The sequence below is a fragment of the Siniperca chuatsi genome, linkage group LG18 (genome assembly GCF_020085105.1).
Source record: "Siniperca chuatsi isolate FFG_IHB_CAS linkage group LG18, ASM2008510v1, whole genome shotgun sequence".
Taxonomy (NCBI): Eukaryota; Metazoa; Chordata; class Actinopteri; order Centrarchiformes; family Sinipercidae; genus Siniperca; species Siniperca chuatsi.
The window spans coordinates 15,594,893-15,620,220 of NC_058059.1; the positions used below are offsets into that span (position 1 = coordinate 15,594,893).

Here is a 25,328-nt window from a genome sequence, read left to right on the forward strand (position 1 = left end):
TCCCTTGCCTTTAACATTTGATGATGCTATTTTTGGACCCCCTCACTACCAAATAATGCATTATCAAAGCTAAGCTCACACGCAGTTTTACATCTCTCTTCCCTTTCACTTCTCTTTTTGTTGTTCTCTTTCTTTGTCTTTATCGCTCTTGCTCTCGGAAAAACGGCTAACATGACATAGGCATTAAAACTATTAGTCTAATTCAACTCACATTTCCAGTGGCACAGGCCATTTTGGAACCACTGAGATCCTCAGATCTCAACTCTGTCTAATTGGTTAAGACACATTAACACGACTTTGAGCAGTGCATTGCTAATAAATGATAAACAAAACTAGAGAAGTATTATTAAAACTCATGTTTCTTATGAAGAACTGTCTACGCAAACAGTTTACGCAGTGATAAGAGTGACGCTGCAGTTCATGTCATCCTGTGTCTTACTGTTAATTAGTCAGACCCATGATTCATCACTTCTAAATAACTTCTATCCCAGAGAAGGCCCCCTGCTGAAAGTCTTGATCTTCTTTCATATCAACAGGATTATAAATGACAAAGGAAATCTTTACTTGAGACAACTGTCAAGCGCATACGGTGGAGGTAACATTCAGGCAACAATATGTTAAAACGTGACTGCTCCAAATGCTCACACAGTGTTGCTGTTCTTTGTTGAGGAGCTTACTCTGTATCATTGGCAGCTGTTGTTTCTTCAGTCATTAGACAATGACACATTAAGGAGATGGCTTAGACCTGTCAAAAGATTTATGTAAACCCTCAAAGGCATGTTGATATTTTGGGCATCTACCAAAAAGCATCAGAAATAGTGAAAATAGTGCACAGAATTTACCAACACTGCAGTACTGCATCACAGATGGGCTTGAAGACATGTCAGTATGCGGATTACAGTTTTGTTCCCTATGTTCCCCATTTATCCAGCCTGTGAAATACAAATTCATCCTCAAGGATATTTTCCTCAAGTGTGACCACAGACCTTTCAACACACCCAAACCGCCATGTCCTACCAGGTGGCTCACAGGACAAAAGCAGTGAGACTATACTGGTCAGAGTTAGCATCAACTGGCCTTTTTAAATGTTCTGCTAGTGCACCTACCACTTCGAATGGAAGAGCGACACCACCTGATTTGCTCTCTGCATGATAAAACTAAGAGACTTTCTGCTAGAAGTGTGGTGGGTTAAAGCAAGCCTATGTAACTTTCACTGAACAGCTCACCACAAGTGAAAACGATAATTGCTAAAAAGTACTGAAGCACTTCACAGGAGGAACTGATGAAGTGAATGTTTGTATACTGTCCTTTTGTTAATTAAAAAAAAGGAACTGAAGAAGTGTGGTTGTTAAAGCACCCAGCAAAAACAGTACAAAAGGCATAAACAGACTGAATATGAACATCTTCAAAATCCAGCTTCCTGAGGCCCTCCTGACAGCTGCAATACATAAGGGTTTCCCTTCTGTCCGCTGTTGTTGTCCTCCACCTGACAGATTTTACAATATGCAGTAAAATGATGCACTCTATAATAATAGATAATAATAACTCAACTAGCATCTTTTTCAAGTTGTGTGCATTTCCTCCTCAATGTTATAAAATGAGCACCACAATTGTGTCAACCCACATTGCCCTCCCTGCCAGTAAGGTAACAATTTAAAGAAGAATACAGTAACATTTTAAGTGAAACTTTTCCAAAACAAATTAAATTAACCATAAAACGTTACTGGCAAGATGATTTAGAATCAGTTTAATTAATATTTTCTATTGTTATTCATTGTCTTTCAAACGCACCAGGAGTCTTGTACGTCACTGCTTAGGCCAATATAATTTTTGCACTTTTTTATAATGGATATAGATGAAGAATCACATTAAGATGTAAACAGTTGATTGTATTCATGCTGAATCTATCGTGTCATAGCCTTTGTCATGTTGTATAGGGGTGTGGGTGTTAGGATGACACGACAGTGGTTCAGATTTTCACAGGAAAAGCTCCCAGGCTGCAGGCTTTATCTCTAATTAAAAAAGAAAACCAATCATGCCATTCTTTGTAGATACAAGGAGATTTTATTTACCATTTTTGTGTACAAACATAGGCTGCAAATGCCTTCCAAACATGTTTGCCCTCAGAATACAGTATTCCTTTTTACAGTTCTACAAGCAGAACATTGAATATTGAACAGGAACAAGAGTCAAAAAACTGAGGAAGGTAAAAAGAGAAATTGTTCGTGGTTGGTCAGCAAGTCTCACCCTCAGCTTTACGTTGTAGGTGGAATAAAACAAAACTAGCATTTTTTCCAAAGGTTAAAGTAGTCTAATTTAATGTCAGCTTGATGTCATAGAGGCGGCAGCAGAGGGTCATTTGAAAGTATTAATTATGGAATGGAAATGTAGTGATAATTACCAGGGTCATGTACAATAAATGGAAGAGATTTGTAACTTTCATATAGAGCAATATGTTCCATATCTTCAGGCTATTCCACAGAAAAATTAAACCTTTTTTGTTGTATTTACTTTTTCATGTACAGAACTAAGGGACTGAGGTTATGGAGGGTACATGCAGTTACACTGACAATAAACAGACCAAAACAATGTGGATTTTAGAGCAATATAAGACTCTTTTCTCCTCTACCACATACCGACAGCTTGGCTTTTTTCAATGAGACTAGAGGTGTGCCAGCTCAATCCTTAACGATCATACGTCAGTGGACGCCACAATAAATTAAACAGAAGCCAAATAATGTACTCTCTAGTATAATACATATTATACACAAGTAAGAGAAGTTTGAGATATGTAAACTCACAAAATCTACCTTCTGAATTGACGAGAACCTTCACCTGCTTTTCAGTTATCTTAATCAGTTGGCTAAACAATCACAGTGGCCAGTCTGCTATACAACATAAGTAACTACAGAGATGAGCCAACAATGCAGGAGTAGGGGGTTAAAAGATGTTTGCAGTTGTACACAGGGGTGTGATTCTGGGTGACAAACAGTTGTAACTTCAACAGGATGGTCGATAAACAGACTGTAACATAAGACTCACATTTTCCCTAAGAAAGCACACCATATAAAGACCATTTTCAAAACATTAATTTAGCTTTAGATGATATTATATCATAAATAAATAGCTCCAGTAGACCAAATATACCAAAACAGAGGCAAAGCATGGATAAATAAGAATAAAAGTCAGTAAAGGAGTTGAAGAGCTAAAACAAGGACACAGGCAAGAAATTCTGTCCTTTGCTCCATTAAGATTGACTTTAACATGGTTTGAATTACAGCATCACAGTCAGATGAAGGTGGCAAGTAGAACGGGCTCGTACAGTATGAGCTAAGACCATGCTTAAGTTTAAGGTCCTGTCTTAGTCTATAAGAGATGAAAGGTGTGTGGCTGTCCTCAGCAAAGGCAACAGGAGACTGAACAACGCTTCCACTGTCAGCGTTTCCACTAACGTTTAGAGTACCACAGGCGCTAAACAAAAAAAGTGTTGAGGTACGATAGGGTAGAGTAGTGTAGGCAATCAGGATGAATGAATGAATGAATGAATGGTGGATTTATTCCCTGTCTCACATCGTAAAATACAGATGATGAAACAATGGGTGCATGCTACAGTAGGCCAGAATTAGCGGAATTTCATAATGGCACTAAAAAAAAAAAAATGAAGGTATGAACACTTTCAGAATCAAATCTCGACTTTGTTATTTATGTGGTTGATACAATGGTGGTGTTTTATCTATATTACCACGTGTAAAGTGAGTGTATATGTCTTAACATGTTTGAGAGTTGATATTTATCCAAAAGAAAAGACTCCTCTTGCTTTAAAGACATTTATGTTGAAAACTTAACATTTGTTATTAATAACATTTACTCATATATGTCCCCCTGTGTTATCTTAAACATGGACACAACCACACACAAGCCCTTATCAGATCCACTAAACTGGTCAATTGGTTATAGTTTTATACCTAAGATATATATGGGAAACCAACCTTGATATTTATCCTTAAAGGATGGGTTCACAAGTCTGCCTTTAAACAATAGCCAGGTGCCAATGTGAACACTGAAACAGGTTTTGCCTGTTGCAATCATTCTTCCTGTTAATACTGGTGATTAAAAGATCCCTTCCTAAAGCACTTTCAATGTAAGTGATGGGGACATAAGTCCTGATTCTGTGCAAAGTATCCAAAAGTTTATCTGAATTCCCTCTTTTGTTTCCCCGGACGGTGTTTTCGCGCTGAGCTGTGGTGAAGGGTAACAAAAAGAGGAAATTTGGTTCTATTTTGCACAGAAAAAGCACTGTGGATTTTGTTTCCCATCACTTCCATTGAAAGCATGTTAGGAAGGCATCTTTTGGCCAGTATGAACATGAGTGAATGATTACACCAAGCTAAACCTGTTTCAATGTTCATGTGGGAACCCCCGACTATTAGTTTTGAGACAGACTTGAAAAAATTGTGAACCTATCCTTTAAATTGGCCAGATAAGGACGTGCTGTAATAATGTAAACCAGATACACACAAGTTAACAACATCCCAAAGTCTATGATGACATATTTGTGAACAAGGCAGCAATAACAAGACCAAAAAGAAAAATCAATAAAACATGCCTGCATGTTAAATCAAGAACACAAAAATTTAAATGAGAAATATGTAATTCTACTATCAACAAAATATTAAGAGCTTTCCTTTAAATCGGCCATTGAGTTGGACACCACAGTTAAAAGGACAAAGACGTATCAGGAGAAGATGAAACAAAATAATATTCCTTCATTAAAACCAACAGATATGCTCTTCAATAGACATACATGCTGAATGCTCAGGTCACTTGAATTGTAATACAGTAGTTCTTACATTGCATGAGTGCACTTCTGCAGCCACAGATTAAATGGTACAAAAAGAGACACTGTCATGAGTGTGTGTGTGTGTGTGTGTGTGTGTGTGTGTGCTGTATTATGACATTGCATAATGTCTACACTAGACAGGCGGTGGTCTCTGGATATGAGACGCTCTGCTGAGGAACACCCATCATTTAAAGAGCTTGTGCCTTTTCCACAGCAGCATACAGTATGTAACTACAATGTGTGTGTTACCTTCATAATAATATCTAAATGAATAATTGATAGGCCGGACAGAACAGCTGAGTAGAACAAGGCTAAATCCTGCTTATTTACTGCAGGACTCGAAGTCAAGGCTAAGACCTACCACTTTCTTATGCAAACAGAAAAAATACACATAGAAAAACAAACCAATTTCTCCCCACCAGGCCCCCAAAATAAATTACAATAATAGCAACAATGATTATAATGTTAAACCAAAAGAAAAAAATACAACTTTAAGATTATGTACATACTGTAGCTGTAAATACAACTGCTTCCTTTTCTCTCAAAAACAAACAAACGACATATTAATTTGGCAAGATGTCCTATGTTACAATAAGAAGGACATGTCGTCAGCAAAGATATAAACACAGACAATTCCTATGTTAGAAAATATATTGCTTCCTGGATATTTAAGCTGAAGACACAAACAACACAAATAGAGGAAATTTGCTTTTATGACTGGAAAAAACGCAAGAAGTCAGAATGAAGTGTATTACTAATCATCCGGTTCCTTTTTTTTTAATCTTACAGTTCCTCCTCGAGCAGTAGCGTTTGTCTCTGACTCCAACCGGGGTTTGTTTACGTTGTAAACACTTTAACATACAGGTGTTGGCTTCCTGACACAAAGAAAAAAAGCCAGTATCATGGCAGCTCTGGATGTTCAACTCCCACAAACAAACAGCACAAATGACTCCTCTTCTTCTCAGAAACGCACTGAGATCATGTAAGACACGGTTAGAATTTTCCTCAGCAGGACATGAAGCAATGTTTTGAGATGGATAAACATATTTTACAAGAGTCTTAAGCAGATGATTGTCCAAAACAAACACAGACAGAGAAACAATGCCCAAACAGAAAAGGTACATGGAAATTCCCAATTTGTTGGCAAACTAATTCAAGAATGAAGAAAAACAGATTTCATTCTCTTATGGACTGATCTTGATAATTTCTTGATTTATGAACCACAACGGTAAAGGTTCAGTGTTAAGACCAACACAGGGCAAGGTGGAATATGTAGATGGCAGACGTACCCGCATCATCACTGAAGGTACAAGGAATTAGACTAAATATCAGGTAATGAGAGATATGAACAGCAAGGACCTCACATCCTCTGAGCTTCAGAGGCCCAATGGTGCCCTTTTGTGTTTGAGGGGGCGCAGGCATCGCCCGAGACAATCCTTTCCAGCTGCAAGATCCTAATGGAATCTGGTCAGTCAATTCAAAAACATACTACTATAGGCTCACTTTGAGCCACAGTCCGTGTCTTTTTCACTCTTTCACAGTCAAAGTCTCAGGTCGGCAGAGTCAATGTTAACTCTATACTTCAGTGGAGAAGAGGATGCTCTGTCGTTTACTGTCTGGGGTGGGGATCGTCTCCAGCTGGAGGAAATACAGCAACACCTGGACCTGCAAGGAAATAGAAAACGGAAGAGACACAATTTTGTGAAATAGAAAGGAGGTTTTGGTTCTTCAGGCTTGCAATTAGACGAGTATCTTTTTTTTTTCAGAAAAAAGCTTCACAAAATTCAAAGATAAAATGCCAAAAGAAGATCTGTGTGGCTCACCTGTGCCATAACTTCCAGGGACCAGCTGTCCCCCATGCTGATGGGTTGGGTGGGGTTAGCGGGGATCTTGCTGTCCTTCTCGGAAGGCCTCAGCAAGGTCGGCCCAAACACCGTTGCCAGATTGTGGAGAGACATCTTGTTGATACTTTCTTTCTCTGCCACCCTGAGGAGAGGAAGACAGGCAAGTCCATTAGCGAGGTAGACAGAGGACCAGACCACATGCAGGTGATGTTAACGTGCAGTGATGGATGCATTTATTAGATTCTACTAGTGCTGAAATGATGAACTGATCAGTCGGTTGACAGAACAATGCAACAATGCTGATATTCGATTAATCATTTAAATAATTAAGCAAAAGTGCCCAACATTTGCTCTTTCAAGCTTCTGTTTCATATTTATTTATTTATATTTGAGCTGCTAGTACGCTTCTTCAGAAGTGCTTGTCGGTTGATCAAACAGCTCTGTCCGATCGTTTTTATAACCTTCCCAAACCGTCAATCCAACATTCAAACACACTTCACGCTGTGATTGGCCAGCTGTGCAGCAGTGAGAAAGTAAGAACTCCCTGGCTCTCTTTTTTCTTTCTTGGCACAACTATTTCTGACACTTGTCATGTGAACAGCTGAGTGTAACACTATGAATATCTTCCAGGAGAGACTGTCTGACAATGTGGACCGTAATCCCTGTATTCAAGCAATATCTCTCACTCTCTCTATGACGGCCAACTTTTCACCCCGCCTTTGAGTGTGGCCGCTCGGAACAACTATAAACACATTTGATTTCTGACATAGTCAGACAACATTCAAACTAGTTCTGATCGAGCATAACCTGATCCTAATTTTAAATTGAATCTATTTTGGTTTTGAAATGTTGGTCGGACAAAATAAAAAAGCAATTTGAAGGCGTGACCTAAGGCTATGAGTCTAAATGATTCATCCATTAATCAAAAAAATTACCAACAGATGAACTGATAATGGAAATAATTTCACATCAAGCATCTACTGTCCCTACCAACAAATACTGAACACAGTTTTGCCTTTATCAATATAAATATATTTTAAATAGTTTAATTTGTTCTTTCTAAGTATGTGAACATCCATGTCTACATATTATGCAAGCGTGTGTGTGTGTGTGTGTTTGTGTGTGCGTGTTAACGTGTTCCCACCTCTTCAGGTGATCCAAAAGGAAAAGGAATGTGACCAGGTTGGGTTCTGGCAGCGACAGCAGTAAGTTCAACATACAGCTCTCTTTGGCAACACTATCAGACAGGGCTGCATAGAAGCAAAGGAATTGAGTTTTTTCATATCCTGCAAATGAAGAACTTTATACATTTTGACATTTAGAAGTTGCAACTACTATGATCAACTACATCGCTGACAATCGATTGATTAATGAACTGATAACCAGCTGTGTTCGATAGTGACTTACTGATGCCACCTGCAAAATTGGGGTAGAGCTCATCAGTGAAGAGTGGTTCTGGCAGCTCTCTGAAGTACAGCTTCAAGGTCCCAGCGATGGCATTGACGTCCATCTCACTCATCATCACTGACACATCTTTATGATCTGCAGGAGAGAGACGACAACAAAATGAAGACAGGAAGTTGTGCGAGGAGGATGATAACACAGGGAATCACCTCGGCACAAGCAGCAGTCGCCATGCGTCTTATTTTTCAGTATCTCATCAGAAATACACACACTCCACACAAGATATGCTCACAATTAGCACACTAACGCACAAATTGCAAATGCAAGTTGATAAGGAGTTAGCTCATAAGTCTGGTTAATCAGTTCACGTCAGAGGAAAATGCCTCACGTTAACAAACTCACAGTCAGACACAGAGCTACATTAATGATCACCTGATCCACAGATAAAGAAAGATTAGAAAAAGGGTTTCCTGTAGGTGATGGTCAATAAATCCTCTCAGCCTTCTTTCCTAGAAATGCATGGCAGTTACAGTATTATAACCAACACAGGGGGTGTAAAGACAATCTATACTTTTTGCTGCACATTTTTAAAGACAATATAATCTCTTAGTAGTATCACTATTTATAGTTTATCCGGCTTCTCTGAAGGTTTGGGGATCTTAAAACAAGTCTACTAAATATAATGCTCAGTTGTACCAATTCCTTCATGAAAATACACACATGGAGGATTTTAACAGAAATATGGTCACACTTATATGTTTACAAGTGACAACAGTACAAATTAAAATAAAACAGATTTTTACTTAAAAGCTTTATTACATAAAACCTGCGCAAAGCATATACAGTATGTAGATGAAGGCTATACTCACTGGTGTCAAAGGCGGTCTTCAACGCCTGAATGTCAGTGGCGACTCCCGATACTCGGTAGATGCCCACCTCCTCCATACCCCTCCTTTCAATCTCCTCTAGGCACTGCCGGACAATGTAGGGAACCTTGGAGCGCTCTCGCCTGTATGAAGATAAACATCAGTGATCACCAACAAGCAGTTTATATCAAGTAAAACCCTTATCAGCATAACTAGTGAATAAATGATGAGAAACTAAATTGAGACAAAAGGACAGAATGAACTAGACTAATAGCTGTGCTTTGCACTGTTTTGATTACTGGAAGGGCTGGTAATGCTTCTGGCTCTTTGCTTGAGTTTCTGTTGAAATGCTTTATCTGCAATGCTAATTGCTTTTGCTGGTAAATCTAGTCAAGTCTACCCACTTGTTGTCTATCTCATTAATGTCACCCATCAGCAACAACAATGGCCACAACACACTGATGCTTCTACTACATGCTCTCTCCCCCTTTCCCTCCCAACTGTCTCCCAACTGTCTCCCTACCTCCTTTGACCAAAAAATTAGGATAAGAATAAGACACTTGGCAGTCTGCACAGGAGATAATGTGGATTTGTTAATGCTGATGAGAAAGTAATAATTTGTGGGATGTGAGGAAAGAAACAAAAAGATTAGCACATGCATAAAAGAGGAGGCCTAGAAGCGAGCCCTGACGGACGTCAGTGGAGAATACAAATGTGCCCTTGATGCCTGATAGACCGATAGAAGCAAGGGAACTGTCAAACAGATGATTACTCTATAATTAGGCAGCTTCTGTGTGTTTAAATGTCAACTCACTTGGTTACTGTGGAGATCTTGACTCCAAACACACCCATTGGTTTCCGTGAGGGCATCCTCTTCAGGCTGAACTCTCGGCTAGTGAACTTCATGGAAAGTTTAACCTCGATCTGACACAGGAAAAAAGGGCTTAAAGTTAAAACAGGCTTACAGAGTGAGAAGCCAATCTATGAGCCTGAAATCCATCTGCAAAAGCCTTCCATGTTCTTGAGGAAATCCTGCCATGTTAAAATCAGATGTAGACAGAGAAATCAACTGCTGAACCACATCCTGCAGAAATTGTTTAGAATATTCCTCACTGCTATGTGCTACTCTAATATAAATGTAAGGCTGTATTGGAGCTACGCAACAGTGACACCTAATATGAGTATTTTGAGATAATAGATAACTATCAAATTTGTCAACTTTTTACAAGGGGAGGAAATACAGGAATGCACTCTGCTAAAAGTATAATTAATGTGATCTACTCACCCCGTTCATGGGAATAACTGTTCTCTGCCAGTCTTTGCCTTGGAGAGTCTGAGGGTCAAGCTGGGCGGAGGATAAGAACAATATATGTGTATAATATTTTATTAACATAGTGGTATTTCATTTGAACTAAAGAGATATTTCACTCCATTGATTCAAGCTTATCATTAGTAAGCTATTTTCTAAAATGAAACCGCTGCAGCTACATGATTCTTTAATGTTTATTTTCTTTGTTTGTTTGATTAAGTTATCTTTACATTCTGTTGTCCTACATATGTACTGCTCAGTTACGTCAACATAGCAGTGCATAATAAAGTTATAATTGCATCAACAGTACAAATCTATCTATCTATCTATCGTGGTGGAATGTTTTCAGAGGTGGTTTTCTGTTACATCCCTTTACTGTATTTTTATAAATATGATAAACACATCTAATTTGTTCAAAGAGACTAAGTTCAAAGCTAAAAGCTGGGTACACACACAGTACACATCTGACACAACAAAACAAACACACACACAGTATACTGTATGTTGTATGTTTACCTAGGCCTAAGTCCCATGTGGTTGCGTGCAAAGCTGCATCATGTTTCTCATAAGTGAATATTTCACCGCTGACTGTTCTTTGGTTTAAGCCATTTAACTACAAAGAATTACGTTCCACTAAAAACAGCAAAGCCGTAAGAGCTCTTTTTGCTTCCTGATAAAAATCACGTTTTTGGCCAACAAATACAATTTTATCGTCTACAGCCTTTACCGGTCGAAGGTTTAGCGAGCCCTGTGCTGTTAAACAACATATACTTTTCCAATAAATCGCAGATCTAACTGAACTGATTAAATGCTGACATGAAGCCAACAGTATGAGCTGGGACAGTTAGAAACACTGCGTAAAAGGATGAAAGAAGACAGCAATTTTACAGCACATTTAGTAGAGACAGGCTTATATGTATGCAAGTTGTTGATTAAGCCTGTTAAATTAGGAAAAAGACAATGTGATTTGAGGTGAATGTGCATGTTTAAGGGTCAGGACTTTCTGTTAAAGGGATAAATATATGGAGCACATGTAGTGACAAACTGAAAATGTGTAGCACAGTTTGCAAGGAAATATTTTTTGTTATTGAACAAATATAAAATTGTAAGATCAATAGCATTTTGGCATTTGTACTGTGTGATAAGAATATTATAACTTTTGCTCACAGTGACTTTTGACACTAAATAAATAATATATTGTAAGAAGGGTAGGCATAATAATCTCCAGCCTACACATTAAAAGTAATTAATCTTCTCTTTTTTTGCCTTGCCGTGTTTGTGTAACTACTTACATTTTGGACCAAAATAGATTTCAATTTCAAATTCCCACATACACTCACAGACATATAGAACATCTTTTTATCTATCTAAAATGTACTACATTTACATGTGTTAGAAACACATTTAGGCAGGTAAATGGTAAATTACCTGAATGGTATGTTTGGCTACCAGCCACCCTGGCATGTTTATGGTTATTTTATTCTGTTCTAAACATTCATTTGGTTGTTAAATCAGTAAAACTGGGAGCTAATCTGTGGGATTTATCAGCCACTGTGGCTTCTACTGACGACGGGAGTAGCAGTTTCTTGCCATGGATTTATGAAGATCCTGCTGGGCAACTTTCTCACCACTCTCGGTAGTTTGTTTTGAATGACATCATCTGTCAAGAAGTGATCATGTCACAGGATTACCAAAGGAACCACTAGGTGGAGCATGTGACTGTAATTCACAGTTTGGCAGAAAACAAGCAGACTTGTCCTAGTGTAGATGGGTACTGCAATTTGAACAAACTGTTCAGGATACAGACTTGTCAGAATGAATACTGCTTATATTAATTCAGAGTGCGTATGACACAACATGAAGCTGATGTTACACCATTGTTTTCACTCATATAAAATGGCAAAGTCATTCGTGTTTTCCTGTTTTTCCTACTTTTGTTTCTAAGTTTGTTCAAGAAAAACACAAAATAAGACTTCACACATCTTTCAGACACAAAGAGAATATCGTGGGTGTGAGGTGAAACAATGTTCATCCATGTACAATCTCACACACACACACGTCAACACACAAACAAACACACACACACCTGCCGTGCTGTGGGTAGAGGAGTAAGAGACGGAGGTTTTTGGTGGCAGTGAATCAAAGGAGAGACTTGTGTTTCAGGCTAAATCTTTCTGTCTGCCTGTATCTCTCTCTCTCCTGTATCTTTGCTTTCTCTCTCTATTGATCTCCTGAGTGACACTTGGCATTATCCTGCAGGCTGGCGTCGTCTTGGCAACCTAATCACCTGTTATCAACCTGCGATCAGTCAGTCTCATGGCCAGACTGCTCAGGAAAGTGTCTGTGTTGGGCTTTTCAGGAGTATTTTTAGGATTTTGTCATTTTTATGGACAGAGCTCCTGGTAATATTGATGTCATTTGTACATGTGCAGGATGGTACTGCTGTTACTCAATAACCATTGTTAACCATGTTTTAAACAGCTAAACCTGGCAGCACAATGATAGATCAATAGCATGAAATTGAAAGCTTTGTGTAAAATGCTGCACATTCTCTCACTGCATCGTAAATCTTAACTGAACAGTCACCACTTTATTGATATTCAAATGACTCCCTGACATGTACTGAAAAGCAATTTCCCTCCATTTAACCAACCCCTACCCGTCCATTACATAATGGGGTAATTAATCTAATCAGCCAATTTTTACATCATGCTCAGTTTAAGTCATCATTGAGCAAAAATATGGATTTCATGCTTTGTGGCAGCGGCAGTGACATAACTGCATATCAGTAATGAGTCATGGTGGGTCTGCTGAAAAGGGGGTGACGTCATGTCATACCGGGATCTGTCCTTTCCCCATGATGCGGTCTGTGCTCTCTCCATCCTCTTTGTTCTGCTTGGTTTTGTTGTAACTCTTCTCGTAGCAGAGCAGCCTCAGGGTCTGAGAGCCCTCCAGATCGATCTCAAACTCCTTATGGGAAGAAAAAACACAAACATTGTTGTAGGGAGATGATTTTGCACAACAATTGGTGCAAAAATGTCCAAGCTATGAGTAGAGACAAGAACAGAGAGATGATACCTCCAGAAAAATCTGCATCCACCCTACACATTAATCCATACATCCCACCACTGCTGAGCACATTCCCTGTAATTATGTACGGGAGTACTCTGCATATGGTTTGCACATCGTTCTGAGGCCCACACTGTGTTGGTTCTCTTAGCATTTGGACAGATGTGAGTCATCACCAGCAGCCCCTCATTAGATGATATTATTTCCACTTTGCTGAGCAAAATCCTCAAAGAGTCTTTGGGTCCACGATGGAAAAAATTGTGCTGCAGATGAACCGATCCACTGATTGTGTCTCAAAGCTCTTCTTCCTCCAACATCCAGCTGTGTCATTAATGCATTGATATTTGTGTATGTATGCCTGCTTGCATGAATATACAGTATGCATATGTGTGTGTTTGCTACATGTTTGCAGGGGCTGCAGATGCTCTGTGTGACTGGTTCTGTTGGACATCTTTTCATTACTCAAAGACGGACAGCTAACTGATTACAGGACCAGATGTCATATACATGACAGGAAACCGAAACCGTACCAAGAAGGAAATGTATTCATATACTGTATGGCTTTATTAGTTGAAAAGTTTTCCAATGAAGGACATTGAGCATATCGTAGAAAAGGTTTCAGTCGTAGTCATCTGGACACTGTTTTCAGAATCAAGACGTTTCGGCTCAATTGAGAATGACTTCCGGATGGGAGCCGAAACGTCTTGATTCTGAAAACAGTGTCCAGATGACTACGACTGAAACCTTTTCTACGATAGAACACTCCTGGACGAATGAGGGACTACACCGTCTGACATTGAGCATAATTGATAAAATAGTATTGGAAACATCACGTCTTACAAATCTGTGCAGGTACCAATTCCAATTTTTCTTAACTTTAAAAGGCCTTCAGGATGCAACACAGACATTACAAGGCCAGGTTTGATTCTTTAAAATGTAAAAAAGTATTACAGCATTGACTAATAATTGACCCCTCTATTAATACAGACTCTGCAGGGACATTTTATTTCCTACTGGAAAATGTAGAGTTGCATGCTTATATTGCAACAGTCTCTCACCTCATTCCATTTGGGTTCAGTTGTGTATCGATACACTCTCGTCTTAGCTTTACTTGAAAAGAAGCCAAAGGAATCCACCTCCAATGTGCAGTAGAGATCTGATAGAGAGGAGAGGATTGAAAAGATATTACATTCAGAAAGTGTTCTTTGTGAACACATTACATAAGCCATTGAATTGGATAAATGTTAGATGTTAACCCCAGAAAGCAAATTATGAGGAATGAGGAATGAGTCACGTTCAATATGTCAAAATGTTTCAAGCATAGATCTCCAGGCAGGTGTGGTGCAAGTCAGTAAATATACCGCACCAGCAGCTGAAGAAATTCATTCTAAAAATGGAAATTCGTACAAATTGACCAGAAATTTAAGATGTAAAACTTCAAAGTTTAACCTAAAATGAGAAGTCTGAGTGAAACACATAATTCCATATTTCTCCACCAGAAAAAACTGCAAAACACTGTTTTCCACTGCTCCATGCTCACATCAAACTCATTTTGTCTGTATTTTCTGTTTATGGGGAGTGACTCACTCAAGCTCTGTTTGAGGCCGGAGGCAGAGTGGACGATTACATTCAGGAACCCGTTGAGACCGGGGGATTCATCCTCTGGAAAAACAGTCAGCGAGCAGAGAAAAAAAAAACAGACGAGGAGGGGTTAGAAAACCATGTAGATCTCTGTTTGTTTTGGAGCAGAATCAGACACGGACGTTAGGGATAAAACAGCCCTGTACAGTATGAAACATGTGGCTTAAACCTCTGTGTACTTTTTATCATAATTATTAATCATAATCATTTCTTTCTAGGGCAGTTTTTTTGGGGGGGGCATTTTATGATTTACAACAGTAACAATACTTAGCCCTAAATGCCTTATACTTTTACTGTGGAATTTCTACTAAATCCACCATGTGACAATGAGTAACTTACCTTCTTTATTGATGCTAAGTGGAATGTGGTGGACAGTCTGCAGTTTGACACAGGAGCTGGTCAACATTTGCAGCTCCATGGAAGTCAAGGAGGAGGTTTTGAAACCTTGAGGGAAGCAAATACATGAAGACTGTAAATTACTTTGTATATTGGTTTCTCTTTTGCTAAAAATGCAAGATGTTTTGCAAATGGGAAAATCTAGCTGTCACAAATAAAAAAAAGCTTAGTTTGGATGAGACATTGTCTCATAGGGACACTTACATTTCTTCTGCTGTTCCTTGATGACCTCCCTCCACTCTGCACGTTCATAGTCAGACGAAATCAGGAAACTGTAACTCTGAACATAAACACATAAAAAATGGCTGTTATTTCATCACCAATTAGTCTAGGGGAGAGGCAGGCTGAAAAATTAAAAGGACACATCATATGTGCAAATATACTATCTCAAAGGTTAAACTCTGCAGTCATGTACTGTATTCTCATCTAGCCAGCTTTAACAGATGTAAGATATCATACAGAAATCGCTCCACACTGATACAAGAAAGCCTGTAATTATGGATCACATCAAGGAGAATGACGCTTAAATAAGATCAGCGAGGGGATATTGTGCTGGAAATGAAGCGGAGGACGACGAAAAGGCAGTAAAATGTGAAGAACAGATGAAATATGGAGGAGAAGGGCGTATGGGGAGCAGTAGGAGGAGGATGATGGGGCAGAAATGATGATGAAAAAAGAGAATGAGGCAGTTAAAGCTGGAGAGTGTCATCACCTTGCCATTCTTGTTGTAGACTCTGAGAGGCATGCTCGGAGATGTTAACAGGAGCAGAGACTCCTGCTCAGAAAGCTTCTTCCTGAGACGGTCGATGACTTTTGAACCCTTGTTGGCTCTCTGAAATCACAGAGGTTGAAAAGTTTGACTGTGTGTGTATGTTTGTGTGGGAAACCTTACCTTGATCACCTTATATTGCTGTGGAAAAATTCTATATCCAACAAGTTGTGTGAAACTCTTTCAAAATCACAGAGGACAAACTTGCACCGTTGTGCCTCTACTATCGGTGTCTGTTAATCTGGATCAGTGCGCATCCACGCTACCTTCTCTCTCTGGATCTCACTGCGGAGGTGTGAGATCTTGACCTTCATAGCATCGAGCTCTTCATCGGGGACTTGGGGGATGGTAAGTGGCTCGGTCTCCTCCGGGCCCTGGAAGGTCAGCTCAGTCAGCGGGATGTACCACTTACTGTCATACTGTTGGTTTTTACTGCAGTGGGAGGAGGAGAGGAAAAGGAGAGGGGATGGATGGTGAAAGGTGAGTAAAAAATGAAGGACGTGGGGTGGATTGATAAAGATGGATAAAAGATGTGGACAGGAGACAGTGGAAAGGGGAGAAAAACATAAAGTAAAAGGAGAAAATTGGACAACAATTAAGAAGTAGGTTAACTGTGTTTGTGAAAAGACATCAACAGGACCTTTAGGAAAATCTTATGTATTTGTATTTTTAATGTCCATTTATGATGATGTTTTTATTACACAAGACTTTTACAAATATTTCTAGAAGTCTTATGTCAGGTCTCAGAGATCTCATTAATAGTTGGAATTTAGCAGAAGAAAGAAATTTCATTTGAGAACATTTATTTCAAACTGTAATGACACTACTACAGGTTGCTTGCAGTGTTGGTAATCTGTGTATTTTGGTGTATTTCACTGATTCAGTCTCTCTAACTTGGTGAGGATTAGATGCAAAAGCAGTCGCGTCTCTTACCCTCCGATCTGTTTCTTCAGCTTGGCGCAGAGCAGCAGATCAGTGAAGAGGAAGACATGCCGCAGCTTCCTGGCTCCCTCCACCAACTCCACCATGAAGCTGTCCCTCAGAAGCTGGCGGCTCTGTGGCAACAACAGACAACATTGGTGGGTCAGTGACACAAAGCTTTTGGTGTTGATAACTGAACAATTAGCTCATTAAAGAGGCACATGGCATGACCTGTCACACAAAAACGGTTGGTGTCAGTTGTTCCACTTGGTTGGCTGGTTGAATAAACATTGAAACTGTACTTATCAATGAAACTTAAACATATGAATATTCTTTTTAATATAGTAGTCTGTATTATGGAGGAAACAGCTTCTCAGCATACAGTATAATATTAGTGACAAGTCTTGGTAACAAATCTGTTACAACTTGTCAGACAGGAAACAGTTAGTTTGCAGTGCCTTTGCATTGGGGCTGCATCCTAAAGCTTCTCCTCTCTTCCCACCTTACCAGCCCTCTGTTACCAGCAAGGAACTTGGAGGAGATAAGGCAAAGAACAGTGTGGAGGAGAGGAGGATCCAAGGGAGACTGGATTTTAGTTTTACTTGCTACGCCATCATCAAAAATGCCCGCTTTACCAGATCATCAGTGGCAAAGCTCATGGGCTCAATATTAACCAAATTATTATCCACAAATGTGGAGGGGTTTGCATTAAATTGCATTGATTAAACTAATTGTGAGTTCTTTCTCACATTCTGGCATAATCATCAATTTCGAGGACACAGAGGAACGAATGAGGTAGCTGAAGCGAAGTAAGAGTGATTTTTGGAGCTCTGGGACTTATCACTGATGTCAGACTATGAAATGAGATGTGTAATACTGTCGTTTGCCAAAAGGGGGCAGTGATGTCATTTTCCAAATAAGAAAACACATTTACAAGAATGGACTTGGAACAAAAACAAGGAGCAGGCAAATGTATAACCACAACTCAATAGTAAGCGGTCCACTTTCACATGCTCATAACCTTGGTTTTACTTGTGGTGCAGGGTATAAAACGGTTAGGCAGGAGAGGTTTACTGTGAAAAAATTACATAATAAATAAGATTTTTATTTAAGTCAGCAGGCAAACAGAGCAGGTAGGCGACACAGACACAAAGGATTTTACAGTTCATCTACTGCCGCTCTCCAAACCAAGCAAATCAAAAAGTAGGTTGGACCACCAATATCTGCTAAAAAACCTTGAGTGCACATTTTACTAGTTTACATTTTAAACAAAATCTATTTTTCTTCACACGACACCTTAGCTTCACATGCAACCAGTAACCACCCCTTCCTATTCACTTCCATGTTGTTCCAGGGGCTACACAAGCACCCACCACGCTCCAAACCTAGCCAACCTTACAACACCCCCGCTGCAAGGCCATGAAGCATGACATCGCACTTGTTCAGAACCAATCACATCCCTATCTTCATCTTTGTGCTCTCCTGTCCCCTTCCTCCTCACCCTCCATCATGACCACACAGTTACTGTCACCGCCAGAATACACTGAAGTGGAGCTGATGCTTATATAGGAGAGGTTTATGTGCTTACAAAACCTGACTGGACATCTGCTGGCAAAGAGGAGGATCATGCTGTGTCACTCGGCGTTAACGCTTGTGCATGATGGATAGGGTGAAGGGAGGGTGACAAAGACAGAGAGAATGTGTCAGAGAAAGACATCACAAGGGAAGTGAATGGCTGAAAGGAAGTGGAGAGAAGGAGATAGCAAGAAGAAGAAATGAGAGAGACAGAGTAGCTCCCGATGGAATACATCTCATTCCTGCAGTTTCTTACTGTAGATACCAAACCATGTGACACGTCACCAAAGCAGCTCCACTGCAGTGAGCCATTGTTAAGGCATTTCTTTATGCACATGCAAGCACACCCACACACAAAAATCCTACAGCAGATTACAATCATGTTCTGATCCCCCGAAATAAGGATCTAACAGAAGTCTAATTCCTACTGGTGGATGTAATTATTCATTACCAGCTGGGTAATAAAGCCTGCAATGGTGACGGCCTATAATAGATAACTTCCAGATGAGTTGCTCTCTGTCTATCTGGCATTTTTCTCTAGCACAACTGGGATGCTACATCAGTCAGAACACACACAACAACTCACTCCTTCCTTTCCTGATCCACTTTGTGTTGTAATGCAGACTGAGATATGTTGAAATTGCTCATTGTAATGAGTCTGGTAAGCATTTACTGTTCATGTTCATCATTCAGACTCCATCTTTGGGTGATGGGACTTTGATGCCACAAGAATGGCACATCTATGAAGTCATTCCACATGTAATATAATCCCCTGAGGATATTTTCTAACTAGAATGTAAAACAAGGCTCCATCTTGCCTTTCTTCTATCAATCTACATGCTGTCATGTCAGTCTATATTTAGGACGTGTCCTGAACAGTAGTTAGAGTAAGACATTGGTCATTTGACATATTACTCAAATACAACATTAAATTGAAGGAAGTACATCCAAGATAAGGCCCCAACAGATGACGTGCTCAGGGAATGTCTCAGGCAATGGGGAACAGAGGAAGACGTGCTGGAGGAAGGACCATCATGGGAGGACAAACCCCTACACGGGATGTACCACCGGAACATAACTGAAGTGGCTGATATCAAGAAGTCCTACCAATGGCTAGAGCGGGCTGGATTGAAGGACAGCACAGAGGCACTCATCATGGCTGCACAGGAGCAGGCCCTGAGCACCAGAGCAATAGAGGCCCAGATCTACCACACCAGACAAGACCCAAGGTGTAGGCTGTGCAAAGAGGCCCCTGAGACAATCCAGCACATAACTGCAGGGTGTAAGATGCTGGCAGGAAAAGCATACATGGAGCGCCATAACCAAGTAGCTGGCATAGTGTACAGGAACATCTGCACTGAGTATGGACTGGAATCCCGAGGTCAAAGTGGGAAACACCTCCAAAGGTGGTAGAGAATGACCGAGCCAAGATCCTGTGGGACTTCCAGATCCAGACTGACAGAATGGTAATGGCGAACCAGCCTGACATCGTGGTGGTTGACAAACAGCAGAGGAAAGCCGTTGTGGTTGACGTGGCAATACCAAGTGATGGCAACATCAGGAAAAAGAACATGAGAAATTAGAGAAGTACCAAGGGCTCAGAGAAGAGCTGGAGAAGGCCTGGAAGGTGAAGGCAACAGTGGTGCCCGTGGTCATCGGAGCACTCGGGGCAGTGACCCCCAAACTGGAGGAGTGGCTACAGCAGATCCCTGGAAGAACACCAGACATCTCGGTCCAGAAGAGTGCAGTTCTGGGAACAGCAAAGATACTGCGCAGAACCCTCAAGCTCCCAGGCCTCTGGTAGAGGACCCGAGCTCGAAGGACGAGACCACCCGCGGAGGGTGAAGGACAAAGTTATATATATATATATAGAAAAAAGACAGAGAGTCCACAGCCATGCTAGCGTTGTTAGGATGTACTCTACACAGCAGAGCTTTGAGCCAAATTGTAATGTTTGCCATTGTCACCATCTTAGTTTAGCGTGTTATGATGCTAACATTTGCTAATTAGCACTAAACACAAAGTACAGCTGAGGCTGAATGTCATTAGTTTTGCAGGTATTTGGTCATAAATCAAAGTACAGTATTGGAAAAATGGAAATTTGCTGGTAAGTGTTGAGATATTTAAATGGATATGCGAAAACTTTGACCTGCTGGTGCTGCTAGATGAAAAGCCAGGGGATCACCACAGATCACACAGGATTCATCGACTGGACACCATTGATATCTGTACCAAATCTTAATGACTGAGGCATTTCATTAAAACCCAGAAAAGTCAACCTTATGGTGGCGCAAGAGGAAAAGACAGTAGGCCACATCCTCTACCTGAGATTTGCAATACTGCCGCACTCTTGTTGTACGATTTTGTAATTTTTATACTACTTTATTTTCATATTTGTATAATTACTTCTTTCTTCTGTATGTATTCTCCTCTCCTAACTTTCTTTTTCACTTTTCAAAGAGTAACTGCACCCAGTCGAATAATCTGGCTTGCTATGCCAAATAGTGGTGTGCTTTCCACACCCTGTGCAGCAGTGATGTAGCGTGGCACTATGGTACTACGCTACATCACAGTTGGCTGTGGTCACTGTTTCGACAGACCACACCTGACCACACCTAGTTGTGCTGTTGGATGTGGTCAGAGGTTCAAGGGACTTACAGTATACCTTTCAACCCACAAAGACCAGTGCAGCTATGTTTTTCCTCCTTCCAAAATCTAGCGTGGGGTTACTCTTTAATTTTTTTTTTTCTATGGATGGTAATGTGTATATCACTACACGGCTTTGAATCTTGAACCTTAGATTTGGAAGTGACATTGTTATCCAACAAGCTAAAATCTCCTGCGATAATCATGATGAGTCAGCAGTAAATTCTTAGACTGGACTAGATAATTGATTGGATTATTGAACAAAAAGTACAACAGTAGATTAGGTTGGATTACTATACAGAAAGTACCCTAACTGACAAACTACTAACACTGACTCATGCAGATTAAAATGAAGGGTCAGCAGAATTGTTTTACACAGGAGCTTCTAGATTTGTCTTTTTGTTCAGGTAAGTGAACTGGACTTGAAATGACCAACTGAGAAACTACGGCTAATCAAGCTTCAGTGATAATCCTCTCCTCCATTGATCTCAAGATAAAGAGATAAAGTAAAGGGAGGGATAACAGCTAGATTAGAGATTTACAGGCTTGTAAAGACTGTGTGGGAGTGAATGGGAATCATGTGCTGGGATAAAGCAAGACTGGCCACTAAAATACTGCAGCACAAAAGCATCTGTTTAACATGCACATTCAAATCAGTCATTAAAAAACCCTCAACAAAGGTTTTGCGTTTTGATCATCAAATCAGAATTAAGATCTTATGAATATTAATTTTTGAGTTGGCACAGAAAAAAGATTTATGTAAAAAATAGCCTCGATAATGCTGTTCTCATAAGTTTTATTATTTTAACACTGAATTAAGGGTTTGACACACTCATTGAATGCTTGTAGGTGCTTATTTAATCAAGGTTCATTGTTTTATCTTTGGATGCAGACACATATTCCAATTGAGGCTCATTCCTACTGTACATCAGTAATCTGATGAATTTAAAAATGTGCTTGTGCTGCTGCTTTGCTCTGCTACTCAGGAAAAGACATCCTTAACAAACCAGCTGTCTCAGCGCATCAGATGACATTTTCATAATATTGAACAGCCAGTAGGAGAAATGTGACTTTCTCCATTTCTCATAATAGCTGACCAGAACATCAGCAACACCGATTTGGAAGGAGAGCGACGTGAGGCGGAGCACGCTGACTGCACAGAACGTAGATTAAATATTGACCATCTCCTGTAGGAGCATGGCTGAGAGCGTGTCGGCGAGTAATGGCATGAATTTACAAAAAATCCATGCTTATATTTAGAACACACGCTTGAAAGGGCATCTCTGCGCTTAGTTGGTGTGTATGTGTAAAACAATGTGTGTATATGGGGACGTGTTTGTGTAATGATAGAGGGAAAGAAAGATGTACCGAGAGATGAAAGTGGTGTAGATGAGTGTGTGCATTTCTACTCAAAACACACACACACACACACACACAGAGTCACATCAGGAGCATATCTTTCCCACAGGCAAACAAAGCAGAGCGAGGACGTGAATTGAGATTTAGGGAGCGCCATCATTTGCATTTTAATTAAGCAGCTTCTGTTTGTCCCCTCCCCTCATCTGGTCGGGCCTGGGCCTCTGGGGGCTACTTGTGCTGCTCTGCTCCTGCATGCCTCCACTGAACAAAACAACAGGTTACTCGCTAGTGTGTACACATAGAGGGTAAGAGTAACGCTTAAGCACTCCCTAAATCCTCTACATTTCAGGCCAGATCATAAACGAGCACTGTGTCCTCTTTCCTATTTCCTATTTTTTCCTACACAAATCCTGCAGTCATCCAGTTTGTGTTGGCATCACATGAACAAAGGATAATGAGGGTAACTCCTTTACTAAGTTAAACCATCAGCTCTATCAAAGGCTTGAGTCCCTCGTTGGACATCTGAAGGCACAGAACAAGTATAGTCATCAACATTGTAATGCTGATAATGTGCACAGACATCGCAGAGAAATTGGAGCACAGATTCAGCTTCAGCAGAGCAACAGTTTAGGAGGGTGAGAGTGTGCTGACTTTGGTAGCTTATACCTCATAACTCAAATTACTTGACCGTTTTATGTAATTATAGATAATAAAACAGCATTACAAACTCCTCTACTACAAGTGATAAAAGTTTTATTCTTGGCTGAAACAATCTCTTGGCTTAAGCACCGTCCTCCTCATTGAATGCAAGACATCAACTTCTCAGCTTCCCAGGTAATGACAGCCTTTTGATGACTGAAGCGAGCTATATGTTGCAGTTCAGTTGGTCAAATGCAGACAAAAACCTCAGGCATATTATATACTCTGTCTATGGTACGATATAATGAGCCCCATCGATTTCCATGTGCTGCTTTCATGTATCCACAATAAATATTTGATGACTGGTGTGGAGGTCTGGACAGACTGGAATAAAACTGAGGCCTGTGGGGATAGGAGGGGACGTGTGTGTGTGTGTGGGTGTGTGTACATGTTCAAAGGCAAACAAGAGCAAGAGAAAGGGAGCAAGTGATTGGAACAGAGATTAGGAAAGTGTGTGTTTGTGTGTGTGTGTATGTATGGAAAGCGTGCAGTAATGACCCCTCTGTGAGCAGAGGGAGGAGTCGGCACAGCCTTTTTGCTCGTTCGCTCCCACCCTCCATTTATGAATAATTAACTTGGAATCTGCCAGTCAGAGCGGACCAGTGGCTCATTACAAGGCATTATGTACGGCAGTGTCACGCAAGCTATCAATCAAGAGGCATCCATTCATGTGCGTCAAGTCATCTCCGGGGGTAAGAGCGACAGTGGGGGGTAGATTGTGAGTGAGTGTGTGTGTGTGTGTGTGGTTGCGTTTGGGGAGATGGAGGGATGGGAAGCCACAAGAGAAACACAGCAAACAGAGAATCACCCTCAACTAGGCAACCCTGGTATGACCATATAAGGGCATGGGCTATGCATTAGGCTGCAGATTGGCGGCCCCTGTACAATCATTTGGCAGTGACTTCAAGGTCATTTTAGAGGGCGGGGTCATGACATTATTGTGCTCAACATCAGAGCTGGAAAGAGTTAAACTGATGAAAAAATGACTATTATCTACATCTTTACTATCCCCTGTCTGAGGAAAAGTGGAGGATATAGATTGCTTTGAATCCCCTTTGGGTCTTATTAGAGTTAAAATGACATCTAAACCTAAGGGTCATAATATTTGATTTCTGAAAACACAATAAAACTATTTCCTGCTGTTTCCTTTATGGTGCAGCAATACCAGTGTTGGGTTGCAAATTCAGAATGTAGCCAGTTACATCAAATGTACGTACTGTATGGTTATTTGCTCTGGTTCATAGTCATGTTGTCAAAAATACATTAAAACGCAAACATGTTAAGCCACAACACAACATGTAATAAGCACGCTGTAACCCCCAACAACACAGTACAAAAACTGTAATTTCTGTCTGCTGCTTAACTTTCCTGTCAGGTCTTTCAGTAACCCCAGACTACTTTATTTTAGTCCAGTAAATTAGTGCGCACTACAGCCAAGTAACATATCACACTGCCTATCAGCTGTTAGAAGAAGAGCATGGCAATAGGGTATAAAACTGGGCTACAGAATGTGGCTCATTTCAGTCATCTGCTGTTTTGTAAATCTCTGAACGCTCACCTCTCCCTTCTTGACAGTCATAGACTGGCGTCGGGGAGTCGTCTCCTCATTGATGCTGGACAGGAAGTTCTGGGAGATCCGCAAGGCGTCCTGCAGAAGCGGGTGGTCCGGGTGGCTGGTGGGTGTGTGTTTGAGCAAGTCCTGGAGTACAGCAGTAGATGGAGAGATATTAAATCAAACAAAAATGTCCAGGTAAAAGAACACATAGTATGCACACAGACATACTAAAACATTACAGCACAGTACATATTACTATTGGTCATTCAAATACGCCCCTCTTTTCTTTTCCTTTTTAGCTCTTTGATACATAAGAAGTTGAGTCATCCTCTTACTCAAAACTATTGCCTAAAATGCACCCCTGCTGTAAACAGTATGTATAGGTTATTACGTTTGCAATAAAGCCCTGAATCCTATCAGTAAATGGTAAATGAT

The 25,328-nt window shown here is 40.3% G+C and overlaps 1 protein-coding gene across 1 annotated transcript in view; it reads right to left on the reverse strand.

Moving 5' to 3' along the window:
* Positions 1 to 2,041: 2,041 nt before the first annotated feature.
* bcr (BCR activator of RhoGEF and GTPase) overlaps positions 2,042 to 25,328 on the reverse strand; it is an 88,643-nt gene continuing 65,356 nt past the window's right edge. Inside the window, exons 8-23 of the mRNA XM_044173933.1 lie at positions 24,897 to 25,037; positions 17,072 to 17,193; positions 16,405 to 16,570; positions 16,082 to 16,201; positions 15,574 to 15,649; positions 15,313 to 15,417; positions 14,920 to 14,994; positions 14,391 to 14,488; positions 13,102 to 13,233; positions 10,240 to 10,299; positions 9,769 to 9,878; positions 8,958 to 9,097; positions 8,092 to 8,226; positions 7,829 to 7,934; positions 6,664 to 6,826; positions 2,042 to 6,505 (exon numbers count right to left, since the gene is read on the reverse strand). Of these exons, the coding sequence (XP_044029868.1) occupies positions 6,416 to 6,505; positions 6,664 to 6,826; positions 7,829 to 7,934; positions 8,092 to 8,226; positions 8,958 to 9,097; positions 9,769 to 9,878; positions 10,240 to 10,299; positions 13,102 to 13,233; positions 14,391 to 14,488; positions 14,920 to 14,994; positions 15,313 to 15,417; positions 15,574 to 15,649; positions 16,082 to 16,201; positions 16,405 to 16,570; positions 17,072 to 17,193; positions 24,897 to 25,037 (1,839 nt within the window). The 3' untranslated portion in view covers positions 2,042 to 6,415. The remainder of the gene's footprint in view (positions 6,506 to 6,663; positions 6,827 to 7,828; positions 7,935 to 8,091; positions 8,227 to 8,957; positions 9,098 to 9,768; positions 9,879 to 10,239; positions 10,300 to 13,101; positions 13,234 to 14,390; positions 14,489 to 14,919; positions 14,995 to 15,312; positions 15,418 to 15,573; positions 15,650 to 16,081; positions 16,202 to 16,404; positions 16,571 to 17,071; positions 17,194 to 24,896; positions 25,038 to 25,328) is intronic.